Source organism: Rana temporaria, chromosome 9 (genome assembly GCF_905171775.1).
Source record: "Rana temporaria chromosome 9, aRanTem1.1, whole genome shotgun sequence".
Lineage (NCBI taxonomy): Eukaryota > Metazoa > Chordata > Amphibia > Anura > Ranidae > Rana > Rana temporaria.
This window is the reverse complement of record NC_053497.1, coordinates 58,434,643-58,460,289: the sequence shown is the minus strand read 5'-3', so window position 1 is coordinate 58,460,289 and position 25,647 is coordinate 58,434,643. Positions and strand designations below refer to the sequence as shown.

At 42.0% G+C, this 25,647-nt stretch overlaps 1 protein-coding gene across 3 annotated transcripts in view; it reads left to right on the top strand.

The window, feature by feature from the left end:
- Positions 1 to 4,736: 4,736 nt before the first annotated feature.
- LOC120913566 (CLK4 associating serine/arginine rich protein) overlaps positions 4,737 to 25,647 on the top strand; it is a 36,301-nt gene continuing 15,390 nt past the window's right edge. For 2 of the 3 annotated variants that reach the window (XR_005743542.1, XM_040323587.1), the window contains exons 1-14: positions 4,737 to 4,986; positions 8,962 to 9,089; positions 12,149 to 12,246; positions 12,339 to 12,440; positions 13,417 to 13,496; positions 14,798 to 14,882; positions 15,131 to 15,273; positions 16,309 to 16,405; positions 17,450 to 17,528; positions 17,725 to 17,798; positions 20,292 to 20,333; positions 20,445 to 20,654; positions 23,776 to 24,027; positions 24,779 to 24,937. Coding sequence is in view for 2 of the 3 variants with exons in the window: in XM_040323587.1 (XP_040179521.1) it covers positions 8,973 to 9,089; positions 12,149 to 12,246; positions 12,339 to 12,440; positions 13,417 to 13,496; positions 14,798 to 14,882; positions 15,131 to 15,273; positions 16,309 to 16,405; positions 17,450 to 17,528; positions 17,725 to 17,798; positions 20,292 to 20,333; positions 20,445 to 20,654; positions 23,776 to 24,027; positions 24,779 to 24,937 (1,538 nt within the window). In the remaining variant the exon portion in view is untranslated. The remainder of the gene's footprint in view (positions 4,987 to 8,961; positions 9,090 to 12,148; positions 12,247 to 12,338; positions 12,441 to 13,416; positions 13,497 to 14,797; positions 14,883 to 15,130; positions 15,274 to 16,308; positions 16,406 to 17,449; positions 17,529 to 17,724; positions 17,799 to 20,291; positions 20,334 to 20,444; positions 20,655 to 23,775; positions 24,028 to 24,778; positions 24,938 to 25,647) is intronic. The other variant, XM_040323588.1, reaches the window with a different exon arrangement.

Genomic DNA, 25,647 nt, shown 5'->3' with positions numbered 1-25,647 from the left:
AGCCTTGTGGCTTCACTTCCTGGTTCCCTACTGTGCATGCGCGATCCTACTGGGACCTGTGTGTCTCCCAGAAGACAGCGGGGGGGACAGAGGAGGCACCAGACGTGGCGTAGGTCGCCGCGGCAACCTATGCCAGGAAGTGGGAACAAATACCTGGATTACACAGGTATCTGCTCCCTCTTCCCCCCTGAAAGGTGCCAAATGTGATACCGGAGGGGGGGGGGGGGGGGGGGGGGGGGGGGGGAGGATTCCGAAAGTTCCATTTTTGGGTGGAACTCTGCTTTAACTTTCAATTAGATGGGCCTGCTTAACAGCTTGCTGGCTGCCTCACGTAGGAGTATGGCGTCAGAGTGGCCCTCCTGTGCTGGCTCACATATCTAGTATGTGACCCAGCACTGTGATGCACATCGCAGATCAGCAGATGCCAGTCAATGATTGACCACCCGCACCTGCTGATCTGCAAGGAAGAAGACAGGACAGAGCTCTGTCAATGTAGACAATACAGAGCTCTGTCCTGTCACCGGGGATGTGCCAGTTTTGTTTCTCTGTAAAGCAGGGAATAAAAAACAGAACATTCCTTAGAAAAAGCAGCTCCCAGTACACACAAAAACACTGGCTAGGCACATATTTAGCCCCATGATTGCCCTAGATATTAACCCCTTTCCAGACAGTTTTATTACTACAGTAACAGTGTATATTTTTTTTTAGCACTGATCACTGTATTAGTGTTACTGGTTCCCACAATATGTTAAAAGTGTCAGTTTCAGATTGCCCACCATACTATCAAAGTCCTGCTATAACTCGCTGATCGCTGCCATTACTAGTATAAAAAAAATAACAGTATATCCCATCGTTTGTAGACGCTATAACTTTCGCACAAACCAATCAAATGCTTATTGTGGTGTATAGTATGCCTGTAAAGTGGCACGTGTTTCCCGTGTTTAGAACAGTCCCTTCACAAAATGTAATTTCTAAAGGAAAAAATTCATTTAAAACTGCGTGCAGCTGTAATGTAATGTTGGGTCCTGGCAATATGGATGAAAATTATTGAGAAAAATTACATGGGTACCCCCCCTCCCCCCCAGCCCATTACCAGGCCCTTTGGGCCTTGTATGGATATTAACCATCCAAATTTAAAAAAAGAAAAGGCGTAGGGACCAGTGTTGTCAACCTGTTTTTACTGGCATTTCACAAAAGTTACTAAATTACATGTTTAGGTGCAAATTTCAGTATTTAGGCTACAAACAAGTACGCTAGGCAAATAGCAATGTGATTTAAGGTAGATGTTAAGGTAAAAAAAATTTTTTTTTGTTGTTTTCGATATAATAAGGGCAAATTATTTAGTCACATCACCCCCTGCCTTCACCCCCTCTGCGGTGCCACAATCACCCCCTGCCTCCATCCCCCTCTGCGGTGCCACCGCAGCCACCATCACCCCCTGCCTCCAAACTCCATGCACAGTTCCAAGCCGAACCGATCTTGGCTATTTTTACTGGCACATTTCCACAACCACAGACATTTACGAAGGGGGGGGAAAAGTGCCCGTTTTTACGAACTGTCCGTAAAAATACAGAAGGTTGGCAACACTGGTGGGGACCCCAGGCCCTATATACTCTGAACAGGCGGTGCAAACAAGACAGGGACTGTAGGTTTGTTCTTAAGTTGAATCTGTTTGTAATTTGGAACAGGTACATTTTTTAAGTGTAGCTCCAGCCATCAAAAAATAAAAAACTGAGTTGTAAATAGGGTTGTCCCAATACCACTTTTCTAAGACCGAGTACAAGTACCGATACTTTTTTACTGTAAATTACTGTAATGCAGTGTTTCTCAATTCCAGTCCTCAGGCCCCCCCAACAGGTCAGGTTTTCAGGATTTCCATTATTTTGCACAGGTGATTTGATCAGTTTCACTGCCTTAGTAATCACCACAGCCTTTCCATCTGAGGGAAATCCTGAAAACCTGACCTGTTGGGGGGGGGGGGGGGGGCTGAGGACTGGAATTGAGAAACACTGCTGTAATGTAATAATTAAAAACTTAGTGTGTGAAAGAACATGGATTGTAACAATCTGTACTGTAACCACCAATGCGTCAAACTACATGAAGAAGGCGATTGCCTGATCCGATACCTGGGAGAGAGAGGCAGCGTGTAATGCCTGTGTCCGTGTATAATGCTCAGATGGCGGCCATCCAGTGTACAAAAGCCGTGCCTCCTGCTCGTCCTCGTCCATGATAGGGGAACTCAGTTTACCAGCATTGAGTTAGTGTTCCGCCTATCACGGACATTCTCTCATCCTCGTCCATGGGATGAGGATGAGAGGGTGTCCGTGATAGGCAGAACACTGACTCACTTGCTGGGAGTGTTCCCCTATCACAGACGAGGAGGCGCAGCTTTTGTACACTGGATGGCCGCCATCTGAGCATTATACACGGACACAGGCATTACACGCTGCCTCTCTCTCCCAGGTATCGGATCAGGCATCGGGAGCATTTGCGCGAGTACAAGTACTCGTGCAAATGCTCTGTATCGGTCCCGATACCGATACTAGTATCAGTATCGGGACAACCCTAGTTGTGAATAAACACCACCAAAAGAAAGCTCTATTTGTGTGAACCAAATGATAACAATTTCATTTGAGTACAGTGTTGCATGACTGCGCAATTGTCATTGAAAGTGCGAGAGTGCTGGAAGCAGAAAATTGGTCTGGGAAGGAAGGGGGTGAAAGTGCCCAGTATTGAGGGGGTTAATTTTGTTCATATTTTGAGAGCCACGTTATTGTTTTATATGGGCAGTAGGGTTTCCACCTGTTTGGGATTCACCTGGACAGCCCAGGTCATGAATCATGTGTCTGGGTTTCAGTCCACCTGAAACCCAGACACATTATTCAGACAGGAATGTGGCTCGGAACAGGGCTGGACAGGACGATAAGGGGCCACTATGTGCACCACGTTGCTATTCTTTTTGGAGTGCACAAAGGTGTACCATGTCTGTTACAATCCTATGGTGTATACTAAAACAAAAAAAATGTTACTGTGTGCTGCTAAAGTGTTTGGGTTTGGCTTGAAAAAATGTGGCAACCCTACTGGGCAGTCAGTAGATGGTAAAACTGTGGCTCAACCATCTGTTTTTGCTGCCTGTGTGAAAGAGCTGGAACGCATTTCCAGCCCTAGGGTGACAACTGTACCAAGAAGTGTTGTCACCTTGGGACAGGAAGTGTGTTAGGACTATATAACAACTCTCCATACAGGGGGGCAGTGCTTTGTAATCCACAATGATTGTACAAACCCACTCTCATCCTTTCTAAACTACTGCCATAGTGCTGATCTATAAGGAAATAGATGCCTCCTGCATGTATCCTTACCTGCCAAATGTTTGCCCTCTGTTTGTTATAAGAACTGAAAAACTGCAGATTCTGTGGGTGGATCTGTTGTCTGGAGCTCTGTGGGTGGAGTTGTGATGCCTCTCTCCCCTTGTCAACATATGCATTTTCTCCTGTGTTTTTCTTACACTAAATTCTGCTATGGTCACTAACATCCAGTCAAAATCCAGAAAAGTAACCACATGGCTTCAGAAAAGGAGTGGGGGTGGGAATTAAAAAATAATGCCTGTCTCCAGGATAGTGCATGAGATATGTAAATAACCTGTCACTCACAGCAAGGGGGCGGAACGGACTAAGGTTTTTCTCTGTAAATCCGTTTTATTTCACTGAACAATAAAAGAGGATTGCTCAGAGCTGGATTAACTCTGTTTGGCAAGACTGGGCACAGATGATAGGAAATTGTATACTGTACATTGTGACATCAAAAAAATGTAAAAATTTGGGGTTTACATCTACTTTTATATTGGCTTTTGGAATTGACAAATGCAGCAATTTATAGATCAGACCAAAATGAGGGACAAATGAGGAGGAATGAGAGACAGAGGTACATTGCTCCAAATCAGGGACAGTCCCTCGAAATCAGGGACAGTTGGGAGCGATGTTTCTATGCTGACTTAAAGCGGGGGTTCACCCTATAAACAAAAAAAAAAAAAAAAACATTTTCTTCTAGCATAAAATTAGGCATAGTAGCGCGAGCTACAGTATGCCTGTCTTGATTTTTTTAGCCCGGTACTCACAGTGCAATCCTACATTGAAGATACCGACTCCACGCGGGGAATGGGCGTTCCTATCCAGACGGAGGATGATTGATGGCCGGCTCTGGCATGTCACGCTTCTCCAGAAATAGCCAAAATAGGCTTGGCTCTTCACGGCGCCTGTGCATAGTCTGTGCGCAGGCGCCGTATAGCGCCGTGAAGAGCCGAGACCTACTCCGGCTGTCTTCGGGGAGCGTGACGTGCCAGAGCCGGCCGTCAATCATCCTCCGTCTGGATAGGAACGCCCATTCCCCGCGGGGAGTCGGAATCTTCTATACAGGATTGCACTGTGAGTACCGCGCTAAAAAAATCAAGACAGGCATACTGTAGCTCGCGCTACTATGCCTTAATTTATGCTAAAATGTTGCTTTGGAGGGTGAACCACTGCTTTAAAAAAAAAAAAAAAGCCATACATCAGCCTAATATGGATGTGTCTGCCTACAAGGCACTTGGTCTCCGGTAAAATGGCTTCCTTCTATAATTGGAGACATGAGACACAGTTCTAATTTACTGAAAGGAAGTCAACACTTTCCTCTAGTAATAGACAGAAAAAAGCCCGACACTCGTCACGTGATTTTTCTTGAGCAATCAGCAACTAGCTTATTCAAGAAGGCGTAGGCTTCCCTAGAATTGCACGCTGGATGTGCGGGGAAGGTTAGGAGAGGCCGCCGGTGCTGGGCCTTTCCCGCTAGTTATAGTACGGGGTACCGACGGACGCCAATGTACACCTCGCAGCGCCGTGCTACGCAGAGGGCTGAGTGACGTAACATTTGCGGGCAGATAAGCGCGCATCCTCAGTGCGGGTGTAGCTGCTTTGCGGTTCGTCATTTCCGGTGGTAACTTGCAAGCAGCTGGTAAGAGTGTGTCCTGTGTAGGGTGTAATGGGCATGGGTTGTGTGTGGTGTGGAGGGGTTCTATGGAGGACTATGACTATAGTCAGTCTATAGCTCTGTACAGCATGGGTATATACAGGGCGCTGAGAGGCCAGCTCTGCAGGAAGTCATATACATATGGAGAGTGCAGGAGTTTTATTGCCACAGGAGTTCATACAGACAGATGTATAGTCTTTCCTTTGCACAGGGAGGGATAGAAACCCTGGCAGTGTTTTGGCCTCCGAAGGTCAGGGGTCACACCTGTGTGTGTGTGTGTGTGTGTGTGTGTGTTTTTTTTTTTTTAGCATGTTTTCAGGAACGCTTGACAATCGATTTATCATGGCTTCCTATGGGCCCCCCTCACATACATGCTGTTTTCTGCACTGCACTTTTGAAAGAGGTGCCAGCGTTCTGTCAATAAGTGATGCTCTGTAGGTAGGGGACGCTCGCAAAGTGCACGAGAAATTCAATCTTCCGTTATGCGTCCCATACCTTTGCTTTGCGACGGTGTTCTGTCAGCATCAAACGTTCTGTGAACGAGCAGACTAAGCGGCGGCATTTCTAAAAATGCGCTATTCTGGAGCGTTTCATATGGACAAAATCGCAAAGTGAGGGGAATGCATACCGGAAGATTGTATATCGCATGCGCAGTTTGCGAGTGTCCTATACCTACAGCGTGTCCCATATCTACACAACACCGGGACTTTTTTCATGCAGAAAGGGGCGTGTCTTTTTTTTTTTTTTTTTTTTTTTCCATAGAAAGGCGCAAAAAAATGCATGCACATGTATGAATACTTCTCATTTATCGACTTACCTGTTTATCCGCTGCTCGGACTTGCAACCGACTCTCCCCACCCGAAACAGCGCGCTGTACATCATTGTATTGTACAATACAGAATTTTTTTGGGTTTGTGTTCTGTACTTTAAAACGAATTAAAACAATGTTATCGAGATGGAGTTTTGTGTTTTAGACCTTTTTTTCACTGTACAGTAGTAAGGCTTCTTTCGCACGAGGCGACTCCGTCGCTACGGAGTCTGCCAGCTCAGCAGGAGAGATCTCCGCTGAGCCGGCGGATGTCAAGTCCCTCTCTGCTCATTGGGAGGGGCTTGTGCAGTGCCGCTGTCTCCTATGGAGAGATCTGATAAAAACAGACGGATGGAGACGTATGGCCATACGTCTGATTTTGGCGAATCGGGTCGGATGTCAGCGGACATGTCTCCACTGACATCTGACGATCCATAGGATTGCATGGAGTGGCCATTCAGGTCCGCCGACAAAACTGACAGGTGGACCTGAACGGTCCAACTGTGTGAAAGGGGCCTTAAGAATGCTTAAAATATTGATTACTTGTGGCTCCCCTCATTTAACGACCAATTTGTTTAAGGACCTGGTTGTTGGTATGGAACCTGGTCTCTCAAGTGAGGAGAGTCTCTACATATTTTGGTGGGTTTTGTGTTTCTTCTTTCAAAAAAAAATGTGTGAAGCATAAAAATGCACCATAAAAACAAGCGCAGGTGTGAACCTTGCCTTGAAGGAGTTGTAAAGGTTCTCTTTTTTTTTTTTTTTTTTTTAAATAGGTTTATTTAAAGGGGTTGTAAAGGTACACATTTTTATTTTATTTTTTTCCCTAAATAGCTTCCTTTACCTTAGTGCAGTCCTCCACTTACATCATCCTTCCATTTTTTTTTTTTTTGCTTTTAAATGTCATTATTTCTTCTGAGAAATCCTCACTTCCTGTTCTGTCTGTAACTCCACACAGTAATGCAAGGCTTTCTCCCTGGTGTGGAGTGTCGTGCTCGCCCCCTCCCTTGGACTACAGGAGAGTCAGGACGCTCTCTACGTTTCAGATAGAGAAAGGAGCTGTGTGTTAGTGGGCGTCCTGACTCTCCAAGGGAGGGGGTGAGCATGACACTTCACACCAGGGAGAAAGCCTTGCATTACTGTGTGTAGTTACAGACAGAAGAACAGGAAGTGAGGATTTCTCAGAAGAAATAAGGACATTTTAAAGCAAAATGGAAGGATGAGGTAAGTGAAGGAGGACTGCACTAAGGTAAAGGAAGCTATTTACAACCCCTTTTAAGCTAGTGCAATGTTTCACTTACCTTTTCCTTTGATTTCCCTTTCTAAATGTTTTTTTTTTTTTCTTTGTCTGAATTTCTCACTTCCTATTCCTCCAGTAAGATTTCCCCCATCATCCGAGCTTTTCTGGCTGGGGTTTAGTCAGCGTGCTCGCCCCCTCCATGTGGGGAGACGCTGTGAGCGTTCATGATGGATGATAGGGGCAAGGTTACTGAGGAGAAACAGGAAGTGAGAAATTCAGACAAAGGGGGGGAAAAAAACATTTAGAAGGGAAAATCAAAGGAAAAGGTAAGTGAACCAACAATGCACTAGCTTAAAGGAACCAATTTAGAAAATAAAAAACAAAACCTTTACAACCCCTTTAATAGCGCAACTTTACACATAACAATTCACAGCAATAATTATGCCACCAAAATGAGTGTGTGCTGTAAATTTCCTCCAGTTTCTTCTTTTGAGCGGAAGTAAATCATAAAGTGGAAGTAAAGATATAAAAAAAAAAAAAATAAGTTCTTGTAATACTGGAATTGCTAACTCACTGTTGCTTGTTTCCTTAACTAAACTGTCAAATGGTTGGTGTCATAACTGATCCCATGTGCAGCACCATGGCAGTTACAGTTCAAACAGCTGTAAAGAAAAGAGGAGGGTTTAATTCCATTTTAAGGCTTCATTTCCATGGACGTTTTTACAGCCACTTTTCTGAGTGTTTTTGCAGCTTAAAAACGTCTCTCCATGTTGGTCTATGGCCTCATGCCCACCATGACGTTTTTAAGCTGCAAAAAAAAAAACAGGACCAGTGCGTTCTGAAGCTCCAGCGTTAGAGCTGTAAAAACGCCAGCCGTTAAATGCTCAAATGCGCAAAAACGCTACCGCTGCGTTTTTGAGCTCCAGCTCAAAAATAAATAAATAATAATAAAAAAAAACATGGACAGGCGTTTTTAAGCTGTAAAAAAGGCTAAAAAAAGTGGCTGTAAAAACGTCCATGGAAATTAAGCCTAAAGCGGCGTTCCACCCAAAAGTGGAGCTTCCGCTCATCTGATTCTCCACCCCCCCCCCCCCCCCACAATTGGCAACTTTTTTAAGGGGGGACAGGATACCTGGAGCCATTGTGTTTTTCCGGTGAAAGAAGGGATTTGTGTTCATCTGGGGGGGGGGGGACGCAGTGATATCGTATGAAAAGTCAGACATGTTGGTTGTACCAACTTGGGTACATCCAGCCAGCGCATACATGATTATAATCTTGGCTGCGATTGGAATCTTCTTTGGCCGGCTTTATCATTCACAGCATGCCCTGAATGTAACTGTTCTGGGACACTATTAAATTGAGGGATGTAGTTCCACTTTAACTGAACAAGCTGAAGATGGAAGCTGATTGGCTGACATGCCCAACTGTGTAGGTAAAAAATAATTTCCTGCTGCTGTAAAGCTGCCCGATCACTTCCGCGGCCAGCTGACGGTACCAGCCCCCCCCCCCCCCCCCCACTCTCTCTGCCTACCTACTTCCACCATGTATCCTATGCTGTGGACCTGGCATGGTTAGTGGAACGAAGGAAGACCATTGGCAAGAAAGCTGACTCGTGTCTGAAATACAATGCATTCACATACGAATTTCGTCTCGCATCTGTATCTGAGAAGAAAAGTAACCGCTCAGATGAACCAAGGAACTTTTACTCACTGGATCCAAACCGTGGGTGCCGGCAAAGCAATTGATGCAAAATTGAAGAGAAGAAGCTGGGACAGCCGCACTCCAAAAACTTTCCTTTTTATTATTAAAACTGGTCACAGAACATCACACGCCACAGCAAACAATCAGCTTCTTCTCTTCACATCTGTATCTGTTGTGTATTTTATGGTCTGTTCTCTTCTCTCCCATATCTCAGTCAGTTAGCGGATGAAGACCGGTTCAAGGATGTGGCACGAAGCTCGTAAACACGAGCGGAAGCTTCGGGGGATGATGGTGGATTATAAAAAGCGTGCGGAACGTCGACGGGAATACTATGAGAAAATTGTAAGTGCTATGATCACTTTGCTATTATGGCCACAGTTAAAGCCAAGTATCAGAACAGTCTTTGTAACAATTTTGTCTATTAAATCAAAGGAATACACTTTGGTGTGTAAATGAGGAAAGTTTAAACGCTAAACCTTTTTCTGACATTTGGTTTCAAGTTAAAATATTTTTATTTTTTTGCTAGAAAATTACTATCCTATCTATCTCATATTTTTTTTTTGTACAGACCCTATAGAATAAAATGGTGGTTGTTGCAATATTATATAGTGCACTGTATTTGCGCAGCGGTCTTTCAAGTGCAAATTTTTTTTTTGAGAAAAATTACTTTTAATAAATTTAAAAAGAACAAAAAACAGTAAAGTTTGCCCAATTTTTTGGGGGGATAATGTGAAAGATTTTACGCCACAAGAATCGTGATCTTTATTCTAAGCAAATAAATTGTGATTCTCATTTTTTGCCAGAATCGTGCAGCTCTAAAACTATACATTCACCAGCTATTGATGAGGATGCCTGTGAATTTCCTGCACCATTTCCTAAAGTCCACGTACCTGTCATTTAAGCCAAGGGTGACCATATGGGTAGTTTTATCAGAAGGTCAGCAATGGCGGCTTCTGTATATGTCTCGGTTCAGATTTTCAAAAACTTTGCAAACTCCGTGGCTGTTGTGTAAAGTTACTGGATGATTCACTCTGAGCAGAGATTTGCAACTGTCAGTCACTGGCTCTCTGCTCTGCCCCTCCAGCGCTCACTGGAATGCTGGGCTGTGGAGGGGCTGGCCAGGTGCCAGTTCAGACTGTTGGGTGGATCCCGACCCTATAGTCGGTATGTTTTCAGAGCCTGGACCGGTTTGGATGCCGCTGTTGGGTAAAAAGGGGTCACAGGAGTGCAGAACGAACTGCACTGCTGTGATCCATAGGAGACGTTCAGCCAAAAAAGATATAGAAAAGGTAATGCGCATAGTTACAGTTCTCAGGTTTGAATGGAACCTGTGAGTGTAGTATGCAAGCTGCCATTAATTTTGATAAAGGTGAAGACTTAACCCTGTTGTGCTTTTCTAGCACATCACTTATCTGACACCAATATACAGTCTGGTTTTGTGTCAATGCTTTAAGCATCTTTCCCAAAATGAGAACTTGTGACTTTACACTGTTTCTGTGCTAAATGCTTGTAGCTGGTCTTTGGTTCAAAGTATTCAAGTCCAACAACCAAGTAACAATTTTTATTTTTAAGCAATGTAAACAATTCCCATATTTTTCATGAAGGTTTACCTTTTTAAAAATAAAAATCAGCAGTGAAGAAATAATATTCTTATTGGGTTCACTTTGTTGCAAGAGTGGATAATGGCTGCTCTCCCACAGCAAAGAAAGGTATTCAAAATGCTAATTGGTTAGTTATCCTTTTAATTAGGGTTGTCCCGATACCACTTTTTTGAGACCGAGTACAAGTACCGATACTTTTTTTTTTCAAGTACTCGCCGATACCGGTACTTTTTTTTTAATGTCATGTGGCAGTATATATATATATATATATATATATATATATATATATATATATATATATATATATATATATATATATATATATATATATATATATATATATAAATTATTTTTTTTTTTTTTTTTTTCGGGGGAGTGGATTGTGTGTGTGTGTGTTTTTTTTAATCAGCCCTGTTGGGGGTCCTTGGAGAGATATCAGGGGTCTTAACAGACCTCTAACATCTCCCATTTAAGACAGAGAAAGGTACTAAGGACACAGATTCCCCAGTCCCTTTCTCTGCAGCATCAGCTGAAATGAATAGAGAAGCTTCTCTCCATTCATAAACTGAAGCATCGTAAACACAGGTTACGATGCTCAGTTATGTGAATTAGAGGTAGACCGATATGGGTTTTTCTCTGGCCGATACCGATATTTAGAAATCACGGCGGCCGATAGCCGATTTATGATGCCGATTTTTTTGGGCTGATATGTTAAGCCGATTTTTCAGGCGCTTTTGGGCTAAACAGTAAAGTTAGCCCATATTTATTTATTTTCAACCAAAAGTTTTCATTACCTGTTTTTGTGTAATATATATATATATATATATATATATATATATATATATATAATGTAATACACAAAAACAGGTAATGAAAACTTTTGGTCGAAAAAATAAATAAATATGGGCTAACTTTACTGTTTAGTTTTTTTTTTTTTTATTTGTTAAAGTATATTTTTTCCCCAAAAAATGTGTTTGAAAGACCGCTGCGCAAATACCGTGTAACATTAAATATTGCAGCAATCGCCATTTTATTTCCTAGGGTCTCTGCTAAAAAAAAATATATAATGTTTGGGGGTTCCAAGTAATTTTCTAGCAGAAAATACAGGATTTTTACTTGTAAGCAACAAATGTAAAAAAAGATTTAGCCTTTAAATGGTTAAACTGAGAATTCTCCTACACGGAGTTCAGTTAATTGATAAGTAGCAACATTGTATATCTTTTCTAAAACTTGGCAGGCTGCCCAGGAGAGAGAGAGAGAGAGAGAAGTCTTCTACGGGAAGCACTTGCATTGACTTGTATTGCAGAAGCTTTTTGCAAGTCGCGGCGCTGAACTTATCAATCGGCTTTTTTAAAGCACAAATCGGCCCAAGCCGATTAATTTAAAAACGCCAAATATCGGCCGATATATCGGCCAACCGATATATCGGTCGACCTCTAATGTGAATGGACAGAGTCAGTGATCACTGACTTTGTTCATTCTGAAAAGGAGCCGCTAAACCCGGCTCCTACCTCCGCTCTCCATCCTGACAGATTGAGGGGGGAGAGCAGCACGGGGAGGAGAAGTCAGCACGGAAGACCGGGGGACAAGGGAGCACGACAAGGTTGCATGGGGGACAAGTACTCGGGGAAATGCTCGGTATCGGTACCGATACTAGTATCGGTATCGGGACATCCTTACTTTTAATCAAATCCTCATTCTAAAACCACATCTTTTTATTTAAATTGGAGCTTCTAGTACAGTATACATATTTTAAAAAGGTCCTTATTGGTGTAATTATGTAATTATTCTCTCCCACAGAAAAAGGATCCTGCTCAATTCCTTCAAGTACATGGGAGATCATGTAAGATCCACTTGGATTCTGCTGTGGCTTTGGCAGCAGAGAGCCCTGTTAACATGTGAGTATTTTTACAGCAAAGGGCCTCGTTTTCAAAACACACTTCAAACCGAATTACAACCTTTCACTTAAATATTTTTATTTCTTTTTAAGGATGCCATGGCAAGGTGATCCTAATAACATGATTGACCGCTTTGATGTCCGAGCCCATCTTGACTACATTCCAGAATATAAACCCCCTCTTCTTACAACAATGTGAGTATCCAGTTTTGTAATTTGTGCAGTACAAGGTTAATGATTTAAAGTTTTATATGTAGCCCCTCACCTTGTAAAACAACCCATTCAGTTTAAGATGGAAATGAATGGCAAAAATTGTGTGTTTAGCTATAAGAAAGCAAATATTCTATCTATCTAATAAATATATAAATAAATAAATTATTTTGTGACCACATACCCTCTGCTCTCAGTTGCATAAGGAGCTCGGGGAGGAGAAACGGCAGCACACTTCCCAGTTCATGGCCATGCGGGGGGTTGTCAGGACGAATCTGATCATTGAAGGAGAGCAGGCAGAGTTCCCATCACAGCTAGAAAACTGACTACGCTGTGCTTTAATGCCTATTGTGGTCGGTTTTTGATAGGAAAGCAGAGGGACTGGCAGGAATACTAGGAGTTTCAAACGAAGGAAGCGATACAACAGAACCTTTCATACAAGTACTTGGTACAGCAGGCACATATCAGGAATATGAAATATTGGGTTTACATACTCTTTAGTTTTTAGCAATTCAGTAAGGTTTCATTTATATGCGGTTAAGTTGTGTTGTGTTTGGGGGGGGGGGGTTTTACTTGGCAACTGCCCACTCTTAAGCTGCAAAAGGCAGTGAACAGGGGTGTTTACATGACACAGCCATGATGCTTCATGCCTGCAGCAAAGTCTACCCGACGTGTTGCTATCTGCTGGCGACAAACGCGACATGCTCATGCAGATGGGGAAGCACCGCAAATGTCTAGCAACCACATGCAGTGCACGTGTTTGGCAGCCATTGGGGGTTAAAACAGGTGGTAATGAGGTCTGACATCACTTCTCACTGCCTGTAGGTAGCCTCTGGAGCATGATCCAAATGTAGATCATGCTTCAGAGGAAAGAGATTTAGAAGCATGTCCAAATCTACCCTAAGGAGGTAGGACTGGATTTACTCTATATTAAATATTTCCCTTGTATTTCTTTCTTCAGCTCACCTGAGCAAGATGCTGACGACAGAAAGTGTAATTATGAGCGATATCGAGGTTTGGTTCAGAATGACTTTGCTGGAAGTGAGTATCCTTTCTGGGTTTTAGCTTGACTTAGCCAAGTACAAGTGGAGTGTGTTTTTTATTTTTTTTAAAACAAATAAAAAAACAAATAGTCGCACTAAATTTAAAACCATTATTTTATCATGAATTTTAAAGGTACACTCAAGTCAGGGATGACTATTTTTGAATAACTCAAAGGTATATAGACTGTAAATACTGAGTAAAAAATAACGTTTTGTATTCTGGTTTTCATCATCTGTGCATAGCTCATCAACCTTCAGAGTTTGAACCTGTAAAAATGTAATATCGGGCTGTTTCGATCATTCACTGTCCACACTGAGTCCATTGCAGACTTTTCCACTTGGGCATGCAGGGTTGAATTATGATAGGAATGACCACATTCTTATGATTTCAGTGCAGCAATGTTGTTGAAGTGGATTTCTGGTGAAAGAGACAGTTATTTTTCTGTACTTGCAGCATACGTATATATACGTTGCAGTTTGCAAGTGGATTATCGGGGTTATGGCTGAAGCCATCAACCATAACCCCGGTATCTTTTATTTTCAGCTGGCGGCTGGCTTTTTCATGAAAGTGACCTGAGTGGCTCATAAGCTACCGTATTACTTTCAAAAGGGGAGGGAGAGGATGTCCACCAGTGTTTCTTGGGCTTGCCACTTCCACTGGCTTGCCCGAGAAACAATTAGACGGTGCAGCCGGCTGGTCACTGAAGCAGCGAAAGATCGTCTGATTGCCTCTATGACCTTGGAGGACCAGAGCGATGTCATGACCTCCCTTCCGGTCCAGGTTGGAACCAAACCATTTTTTACAATGGTAAAAGAGAAAGTTTGAATTTTTGACGTCGCTATGGAGATTTTTTAAGTACTGTAGCTTGTCGCCATTCCACGAGCATGCGCAATTTCGAAGCGTGACATGTTGGGTATCTATTTACTTGGTGTAACATCTTTTTACATTTTAGAAAAAAAAATGGGTTATAGATTTTGTGTTTTTTTGGTTCATTTATTGTTCCCCTAAAAATTGCTGATTTAAACTTTGTAAGCAAAAAAAATTACAGAAAAGGCCTGGTCTTCCACGTAGTTGGAGACAAAACATAAGGAATCTGTACATGTATTTTAGAGATCAACTGCAAATGTTTTTGTTCCCTAGATATACACTTTTAAGTGGCAGGTATAGGTAAAACATGTAACGGTAATTGTCTAGGCTGCTTGTAGCATATAAAAGCCATGCTCCAGAATATGTACATATGGTACTGATGCAGATATTTTAATGCTTTTGCAGTATAATCATTTGTTCTTATTTTGTAGTTTCTGAAGAGCAGTGCTTATACCAGATCTATATGGATGAGCTTTATGGTGGTCTGCCGAGACCTGGAGAAGATGAGAAGAAAAAGTAAGTTCTTGTTTGAAACCTTCCATTTACAACCCTGGCTAAAACTGGAGTTATGGTACAGATAATGTCAAAACAAAGATAATGTTTAATCTTAAAAGGTGTTCTCTAGCATGAAATGATCACTCCCTTTCTCTATTCACTTTTCATTTCTGTGTTAGTAATGGATAAAAAAAAATTTTCATTGTGATTAGGTACAACATGGGATTGTCGTCTGTAAAGTGTCACAGTAAATTTCAATTTGTTTGCAGGCTAGCAGAGAAAAAGGCCACAATTGGCTATACATATGAAGACAGCACTGTTGCTGAATTGGGGGATTCTCCTGATAAATTGGATGATGAGGATTCCGATGACGAGAGCAAATCTGATGAAGATGAAGTAATCCCTGACATAGGTTTGTTTTATTGCTGACTTGATAATTAAAGGGTTGTTTGCTAAACACAGATGTATTTTAAAATGTAACTAGCCATCTAGAGCAAGGGCAGGTTAGAGCCTTAGTCAAGCCTTTATTGCTGTTTCCTCAAAAGTTTTCTGTTTTATATTGTCAACAGTCAATGAAGAAAGAAGCGGGGGCACATCCAGTTTTTTTTATTTTATTAAAGTTTATCTTCTCCCATGCTACTGGAAACGAATTTGGTTGTATTAGGCTGAGGTAACACTGCGAATCGGATTTGGAGTTCCCCTGCATCCAATTTGCATGACTGGAGACTCTGCTCTGGCCGCGGAGCACACTGGAAAATGGTCCTGTGTGTCTTTGGCTCTGTTTTCAGGCAAACATTTGGACCTGATGCAGAGAACAGGAACATACTGGACCAGCTGCTGTGGCCGCAGCAAGTGTAAACCCAGCCTTGGTGATTGTATTCACTGTCCTAGTGAGAGCAAATATTCCCAACAATACCACAAGTGGCAGTAAAAACCTGATAGAGGTTGTAATCTTCCCCCTGTCCACTCTCTGGAAGTGCAAAAGTTTTGGCTGCAGTTTCATATTGCTGTCTTATAGTTTATCTGTTCATATTTGCTGTGTTGGTGACATTTAAGCCTCATACACATGATCGGACTTCTATCGGACAAATCTGTGTTTTTTTTTTTTTTTGTCCGGAGGGCATTGGCCGTGAACATGTTCTGCATACAGACAGCAGAACTTTTTTCAGCCAACATTCACGAAACTACGTGTTTTTTCAGCTCTTTACCGACACCCTTTGGGCAACTTCTGCTAATGTTGTCTGATGGTTAGCATGCATGTTTGTAATTTTGGATTTTAGTCTGTTCTTGTGCACACACGATCAGATAATCCGATGGAACACATTTGGATGATATGAGAGCGTGACCATCCATCATTTTGTTGTCGGAATATTTGATCGTGTGTACGGGCCTTTAGGCTTTCTCTTCATATATACTGCAAGACTCACTTTATGTATTTTTTATTCAGATGTGGAGGTGGATGTGGATGAGGTCACAGAAGAACAGGTTGCTGATCTGAACAGGCAAGCAACAACTTATGGAATGGCTGAAGGTGATTTTGTACGGTAAGTAACAGAGCAGTTTTCTGGAAAGCACAATTAGGTCACAAAATTCACTTTAAAGGGGTTGTAAAGGTACAATTCCCCCCCCCCCCCTAAATTACTTCCTTTACCTTAGTGCAGTCCTCCTTCACTTACCTCATCCTTCCATTTTTGCTTTTAAATGTCCTTATTTATTCTGAGAAATACTCACTTCCTGTTCTTCTGACTGTAACTACACACAGTAATGCAAGGCTTTCTTCCTGGTGTTGTGAAAGCTTCTTGAGGGGGGGAGGGGGCGAGCAGGAGTGTCGGGACGCTCTCTACTTTGCAGATATAGAAAGGAGATGTGTGTTAGTGGGCGTCCTGACACTCCTGCTCGCCCCCTCAAGAGGCTTTCTCCACACCAGGGAGAAAGCCTCACATTACTGTGTGGAGTTATATAGAAGAACAGGAAGTGAGGATTTCTCCAAAGAAATAAGGACATTTAAAAGCAAAATGGAAGGATGAGGTAAGTGAAGGAGGTCTGCACTAAGGTAAAGGGGTATTGTTTTATTTTATTTTTTTACCTTTACAACCCCTTTTAACATAGTAAAAAAACATATATACATATATATATATATATATATATATATATATATATATATATTTTACTTTTTTTTTTTTTTTTTTTTGTAAACCATTTGTACATAGGTGTGTTGCTGTGTATGTAGTGGTTTACCTAGAGTGCAGATTTATTCATAAACGCATGGCTTGTTTTTGTTGTCCCAACACTGTAATTTGGATTTGTCAGTGTGGTAATCTCTTCAAGCTTACGAAGTGTGACAGCTGCCACCAATTACTTTTTAAATGGGTAGGCCATCTTGATTTTACTGCTAATTTAGTTAAGTCTTTTAAATGAGAATTTCTGTCATGAAGTCAAGTAAGAATGAGGATGTTAGCCTGCACTTCTATATATTTTGGCTTTCATATGTCTCTTGAATATTGCTGACTTGCAATCCCTTTTTCGACCTCTCTAATTCCAAACGTGAAGGTAAGAAGGTGTAATCAAAATCTGTTTATGTTTTGTAGAATGCTACGTAAAGACAAAGAGGAAACTGAAGCAATAAAACATGCTAAGGCACTGGAAGAAGAGAAGGCCATGTATTCTGTAAGGATCTGCACCATATTAAAGCTCGACGTGACATGGTTCATTGCAGCAGACTGATATCCTCCGCTAGTAACTTGCTTATCTCTGCCTTGGGGTTTCCCCAACAGATTGTTTACTGTCTACAGGCATTTTGTTTCACTAGGATTTGACTCATTGGTCTCATACAGCGGTAACCTTTTTATATATGTACTTTTAGGGGCGCCGTTCCCGTCGCCAGAGGAGAGAGTTCAGAGAAAAACGGCTAAAAGGAAGAAAGATTAGTCCACCAAGGTATGGATGATTAACCTAGATTCACCAAAATATTACAGTGTCTACTGATTCAGTAAAAATATGTGGTCTTGTACTCCAAAATGTGAAGATTTCATATGTTTTAGGGACCATCCAGAAGTACTACTGTATTTGTTGGCGTATAAGACTACCTTTTTGCACTTAAATAGAAGTATATAGCGCTTAGCCAATCCCGGTGAGCGATGTATTCAAATGAATACAGAGCCTGCTCGAATTGGAGTACCAACCTCTGCCAATCCGAGCAGGCTACATACAGTAGCCTGCTCGGATTGGCTTTGAGAGTCAGAGGCGTGGGCTGATGTTGCAGCCTCTGCCAATCCAAGCAGGCTTTGTATTCATTAATAGAATACATCGCTCGCCGTGATTGGCTCCAGAAGGAAGAAATGTGAAGCGTCAGAAGCCTCGAAAGGGTAGTCGTCTTATACGGTGAGTACAGGCAAAAAGTCTTAAAACTGTAAAATTAGGGTGTCCCCTTATACACCGGCAAATACGGTACTTCTAAGTAGTACTTTGTCTGGATTTCCTTCTGAAAAATAGTAGTGTACCTCCTGGATGTGGCTGATTATTTGCAGATCTCGAGCACTGCTGTCTGACTGCTAGCCTCAGGAAATTTGAATGAGATTTGGTAATGTCACCACTACACTGCTCATTCTTCAGCTAGAGGCTCAGATATGAGGGAGGAAAGCCCTGCCATCTACCAAGATGGGTGCTTCCACACACAGATGAGGCATGCTGAGTTAGTAATGCTGGAATAAAGATAAGCTGCATAGCTAGTGCAGAAAAAGGAATGGGTCCCTGGTCAAGGTGTGTGGGGTGTTGAACACACCCATTTGACTACTAAGAGGGGGGACTTTTGCTTCCCTTTTTTTTTTTTTTTTTTTTTTTTTTTTTTGGGACAGAAAGTAAAGGGAAGCCTTTCCAAGGGGAAATGGCATATTTATACACATACAAAGGTTTTTAACCCTTCTTTAATATATCCAAAATGGCAACAAAAAAGTTTTGGGCCTACCCTTCCATCCTGGAGGGGTATGTTTACCTGAATCAGAAAATCTTTGCCCTGCAGGAATCCTCAGCGCCTCTGGACAAAAAATGTCCTTCGCCAGGCCTCTTGCGCGTTTAGTTTACTTGGACATGAAAGTACAGAAGTACTTGGAAGATGGCCTTTTAGAGGTCTGTAGGAATCGACTGTCCAGCCACAGCCAGGTGAAAGATATTGTCTGGGGAGCTTTGAGACGGGAGGCCATATCTGTCTGCTATATGAAAGGACCATTTAGGACTAAATAAGGAAGGTTCCTCTACCTCAGGTGAAGTAGGCCATTTCGATAACGTTTTCTGATAGTGCAGTTATGGATAAGTGGTATCTGTAATTAAGCTGACAGGAGGCTGCCCAATCTGTTCTGTGTAATTTTCTTTTTTTTTCTGCTTCATGCATTGTCAATCGTACTCAACTTTTCTAGGCAATTTGGTGGCAGCTTGACCGACCTTGTACTGACAATTTGGTACATCAGGCTTTCTGTACATGAGAAACCATATAGTCTACAGTGGAAATGTTTGGACATTCTTCTAATGCATTACAAATATGTGTAAGCAAAAAATGGTTTCCAGAGCACTGACAAAAACGTGTGGAGTGCACTTTAGCAATACTTGGATAAAATACCAACCGAAGACTTGAGCCGGTGTGTAGTGTTCATTAAACAACTAAAGAAGAGCGCTAGGTGCTAAAAATTAAAATCTTGCTTTTAAACATTTTAGGTACACAATCAAAATAAAACTTCACAACATAAGCAAGCTGTTAATTGCCCTAATGCAAATGTACAATAATCAACGTAATCATGTGAAACTGATATTAAAGTGCATAAACTATGAAGAGTCCATCAGTCGTGCCAAAGTCCATGTGTAAATCATTGTTCCAATGTGCGCTACACACTCCATGCAGATGAGACTGCCTGTCTCCACTCAGTGCTCCTCTGTTCCCCCTGTGCAGTTATGACTCCCCAGATCCCTTTACCCAGGGTGAAGTGTGTCTAGTAATGGTAGTTGTGAGCCTTAAGCATGGGTGGTGGTGGTGAGACCAATATTCTGCTATCTTCCTCCAAAGGTAAGTGTAAACCACAAATGGCAAGATTATAGTGCAACCCATTTTTTTTTTTTTTTATCCACATAAAGTATAACATTTCCACTGGCATATGAGCGTGCCCAAGCTGGCACTAGCAGGATCCAGCAATGTGCGGTCTCTCGCTCTCTCACCGTCCACCCCACCAACAAGATGGCAGTAGTGTCATCAGGAAGCATTGAAGTAAATTATGAAAGAACTTGCCAGATCTGCAAAATGAGTGTCCCCCAGCATGCTAGTTTAGTTTTTGGGAGAGTTTATGTTGATAGCATTGCTCCTAGGTATTAAAACGGTCAACAACATATTTTGAGATTAATGTGTCAAAATATTAACTACGTTTCTTTTATTGTCCTATGCTACAGTTACGCCCGGCGAGACAGTCCAACATATGATCCCTATAGAAGGTAAAGGAGGGTGAACTACATACTTGATGGCATAGAAATTATTTTGGCCATTTGAGTTTGGCAATTGTGTGTTTGAACATGTCCCCCCTTTTTTATTTTTATTTTTTCCAGGTCCCAGTCAGAGTCTTCCTCTGGTTCACGTTCTCATACACCAAGTCCTGGAAAGGAGGAAGCCATCACTTTTATAACCAGCTTTGGGGGTAGTGAAGATGAGTCGGCATCTGGTCATGCAACACAAACTCCTCCTGCAGCAACTGGCAGCAAAAGGGCCCCACATTCACAGGCCTCTGGGACTTCTTCAGGTCGTAAAGAGGCCTCCCGGTCGGTAACTTTAGATTCTCCCCAGCCGTATGTCGTGTGGGTCGGCCTTTACGGGGGAGGGCGGGAGGCCCAGAATCTTCTGCCTTAGAAGGGCCGGAACTCCCCAACCGGTAATTGGAATGGGGCAGTACTTCTTGTATGCGGCCCTGCTGTTTCAATCATTTTCAGTCTTGCTAAAGTCTATTGAAAAGTATTTATCGATCTAAGTTCTTGTGACACAATTTAAAACGTAGATGGATAATGCTATGTCCTTCAAAATCTGATTAACTTATTGAAGAACTACTAAGCGCATCCCTGTCGGGTTAAAATAAATAAAGCCAAATTAAAGGCTCAAAGAGCTTTTATACCCTCTGGTGACCTGTGTCTACTACCTTCCCTCTGTTCCATTGCTGCAGCCCTTTTGTAAGAGTCCTTTGCATGTGATACATTGGGGAGTTTTGGATGTCTGTGTCTTCTGCTGCGCCTTTTGGCTTCATGCTTCAACCCTTACGTCATTACATGACATAGGGGTCAGGAAGGAAGGGCAACATTCTGCATACAGGAATCAAACACAGAAGTGTCAAATGCCAAAGAGGCCACAGGAGAGGCTGCTGAATATCTTTTGTGTTCCAGGGACTTTTTGTTTTTGGTTACACTTCTCTTTTTGGAATTTTTTTTATTTTTTTTTATTTTTTTGGTCACTATTGTAACTTTGAATAATGTATGTACAGAATTCCAAAAATGATTGTTGAATTTGTGGGTTTTTAATTGAATCCATTATTTGTGGAAAATGGCAAGTACAATTTTGTTTGTCAGGGAATGATTAGGGATTGTATTGTTGGCTTAAAGAAACTCCATCTTTTGGGGGGAAAAACACGCACAGCCAGTCCAGGACCGTCCAGAATTTTGGCAGAAAAACCTCTTGACACGCTTAAAGGGGAGTTCCAGCCATTTGTGTGTTTATTAAAAGTCAGCAGCAACAAAAAGTGTAGCTGCTGGCTTTTAATAAACAGGCACTTACCTGCTCCAGCGCTCCAGCGACGCGCCGGCCGGGGCTCCGCTCCTCTCCCCCCCTCCCCGGCCGGCGTCTTCATCTTCAGTGTGGGCACCCGGCCGTGACAGCTTTCGGCTTCACGGCCGGGCACCCACTGCGCATGCGCGAGCGCGAGCGGCACTGCGCATGCGCGAGCGGCGCGGCCCGGCGCCGCGCCGTGTAATTGGCCAGGAGATCGCCTAGGACCTGTGACGTGTCCTAGGCGATCGCCAACAGCAGCCACTTCCTGAAGGCGACTAAGCTTAGTCGCCTACAGGAAGGAGGAAGTGGGACAGGAAGTCCCACTCGTGCTGAAGCCCCCACTCCCCCCCCAAAAAAATTACATGCCAAATGTGGCATGTAAGGGGGAGAGGAGTGGGTTAAGAGGAAGTTCCAAATTTGGGTGGAACTCCTCTTTAAGCTCTAGGCACGTTTATTGATGACCATTAATTCATTTCAATAGCTACAATTAATGATTATTGTGGCCAATTAAATTAACTCGATCCCAAGCATATTACATGCCTCAAACTTTGCCAAAAGTCTGCTGCCAGGAGAAAAGGAGTCTAGGAGAGATGGCAAAACATCCAGTGTGCATGATGCCTCATTTCTTTTTGTCTCCCACATGATATGATATGATTGCCTATGGGTGTCGAGATTTCATGCAGATTGGGCCAATCTAAGCCATTTACAGACATCTTGATTGATTGATTATATATATATATATATATATATATATATATATATATATATATATATATATATTATAAATCAATCTCTATATATATATATATATATATATATATATATATATATATATATATTATAAATCAATCTCTATCCATCAATCAATCTCAATCAATATATATCTCCTATCAATCAAATTTTTTTATTTTATTTTTTTAAACCCAACTCCTAGCTAAAACTCTTGTTAAGGGGACAACGTGAAAAAAAGTTTTGTTTGCTGTCTGTGTCCCAGGGAGATTCTGATTACTTCCTAGGACGTAAATTTTTGTGACATGTCGACAAAAAGTGCTCTGCTCTTAACCACTTAAGCCCCAGACCATTTGGCTGGCCAAATGGTCTGGGGCTTAAGTGGTTAAACAAAGAGCGACAATTTTGAGAAAAATATATTTTTTGCTATAATATCCAATTTTTTAAAATTTCTTCATCAGTTTAGGCTGATTTTTATATGTATTCTTCTACATATTTTTGGTAAAAAATCGCAATAAGCATATATTGATTAGTTTGCGCAAAAAATTATAGCATCTACAGAAGGCTTTCCTTTTTTCCTTACCTTCCCAGATCACTGGGAGCAATGGATTCCTGTCAGAATGAGGAAATGCCTTGTTTAAATTGGCATCTCCTCATTCTGCCTGTGTACAAGGCAATTGCGGGCCACAGGAGAGTTCTTTTAAGTGGTTAATGTGACAGAGCATTGATGTAATTTTATTTCTTAAATTTAACATTTCTATTCACTTATGTAATTATGGTAACTTCATAAACTGCTCTATAAAACCTACATCTCATGTCAAAATGTGTAGTATAAGATTAAACGTGACAGATTTGTTAAGTTAAACTTTTTTTTATATATATATATATATATATATATTATATATATATATATATATATATATATATATATATATATATATATATATATATATATTAGACAACAGCCCATCCATTAGTCTTCTGTGATCCAGGCTGTTGATATACATGGAGAACTGTGACTTTGAAAGGGCAGCATAGTGTTTTGATATACAGGTTGTAACTGACAGCCTAGATTAACCTTCTCTGTGCTGTACGAGAGGCAGGGTGGTAATGCCAAATGGAGGACTAACTGGCCCTCGAGGCGCAGGCTGAAGCAGCATTTTGTTCCTAGATTATGCCGTGGGTTGTATTAATAAAGATGAATATTTCAGATTTGTCAGTTGGTGCTATAAACACTAGCAAAGGAAATGGTTACTTTAAATATTCCTAATGGAAAGGTTTAGTCTGTGTTTTGAGTCTGGAAGCTCTTGATGTACATTGGTAATGCTTTATTGTGCTCTGTGCTTTTTTTCTGTTTTTTGACACGCTTGTGTTCTCCCCGTCTTCTTCAATTTTCAGACGGAGGGTTTCTTCATCTTCCTCATCGTCTTCCTCTTCAAGATCCAGAACATCTTCCAGGTCTCGGTCCAGCTCCAAATCTAGAAGAGACAGTCGGAGGCGCAGGTCAAATTCTCGTTCTCGCTCAAGGCGGTATTCTCGCAGTCCTGTAAGACGATACTCAAGTGGAGGAGGTGCAAGAGACAGCAGAAGATATTCCAGATCAAGGTCACCTGATCGCAATAGACATTATGGAGGAAGGCGTCGCTCCCGGTGAATTGCAAATTTGTTATAATCACGCAATTGTTTCGTTTATAGCCTTGCCCATTGTTTTTGATGTATAGAAGTTTGGGATTCATTAAAAAAAAGTGATCAAACACCGCTGTGATCGCTCAGTTCTGTCTTCCGGTTACAGAGAGCTGGTGATTGTCAGCCACCAGCTCTTTGCACTGCCCCTCAAGCGCTCACTGGAGCGCTGGGCTGTGGAGGGGGTGGGAGAGGCTGAGACAACTGCCTCCCTTTTTAGTTGGTCAAATATTTCTGCATATTTTGTATGTGATAACTTGCTTTCTGCTTGTACTACCTGTTATTAGTTAGGAGTGTTATCCAATCTCTGAACTACAGACCCCCCCCCCCATGTAATGAAGAGGGATAGGTGTTCTCTTTTGCCTTAAACACACCTTGGCCTAAAGCAGTGGTTCTCGACCCTGTCCTCAAGTACCCCCAACAGGCCATGTTTTGGGAGTTTCTCAGATAAAATAGCTGGGTTGAGAACACTGGCCTACAATGACACTACTGCGCCTCCCATAAAATGTGCGAGTATTCTCACCCCAGAACAGTAAGTGTTTCTTGCTGCATCACCAGGTAAAAATAGAGGGGAGAGATAAAAAAAAATAAACACTAATGCAGATACCACATCAAAGGACTGTTAAACTGGAAAATATTACTTTTTTTATTCTTTGGCTATGATGCACTGTAAATCTTTGTGCACCTTAATGTCTGACTGTGACTCTTGTGTTTTTAGAAGTCGCTCTCGGTCACCTGACCGTCATGGGCGTGGTGGAAGGAGCAGTGGGCGCCCACATGGAAGTAACCAAAGCAGTGTCTCTAGGAGTCCTTCACCAAATCGAGAAAAAGTATCTGGAAAGAAGGTATCCCCAGCTGTGGTGGAGCGATTGAAAAGGTAAGCATTGCTTTTCTCATCTCCTTGCCTTCAGATAAACTATATAATACTCTCAGAATGAGGTTTCACTGTAGTAGATTGTAATTTTTCTTTTTTAAAACCTAGCACAAAAAAACAATTCCCAAAAAGTTTGGGATGCTGTGTAAAATCTACAAAAAAACAATGCAATTATTTGCAAATCTCAAACTCATATTTTTACTATAGGAAATAGAGTAATATGTTTAAATAAAAAAAAAAAAAAGGTTAATTTTGAAATTGATGGCAGCATCAAGTCTCCAAAAACTTTGGACAGGGCAACAAAAATCTGGCAAAGTAAATGATGGTAATTTTAAAAACGACATTCATACTTCCTTGGGTGCATGCAGCATTGATCCAATGCTATATAGGAACGACACGTGTAACGAAACATGTCAGGGCGGAGCTACGCATAGTCGCCATGCTCCACGTGACCCCGGAAGCACAGGCGTTCGCTGTTTATATTTTATTGCCGGCAAAGCCCCCCCCCCCTCCTCCACATGTCCTGTTCCTGCTTGAGATGGTGTTCTGGCTCTCCATTGGAGGGAAGTTTCCTCTCCATACTACATGGTGAACTGCCGTGGGATATAAGAAAGACAGGAGTCGAGAGGGACCCGCATCTTGGACAGACCAAGGACCCAGCAGAGGCAGGGGGATATATCTGCTGGTGCCAACCACCTCGCTACGAGTAGGCG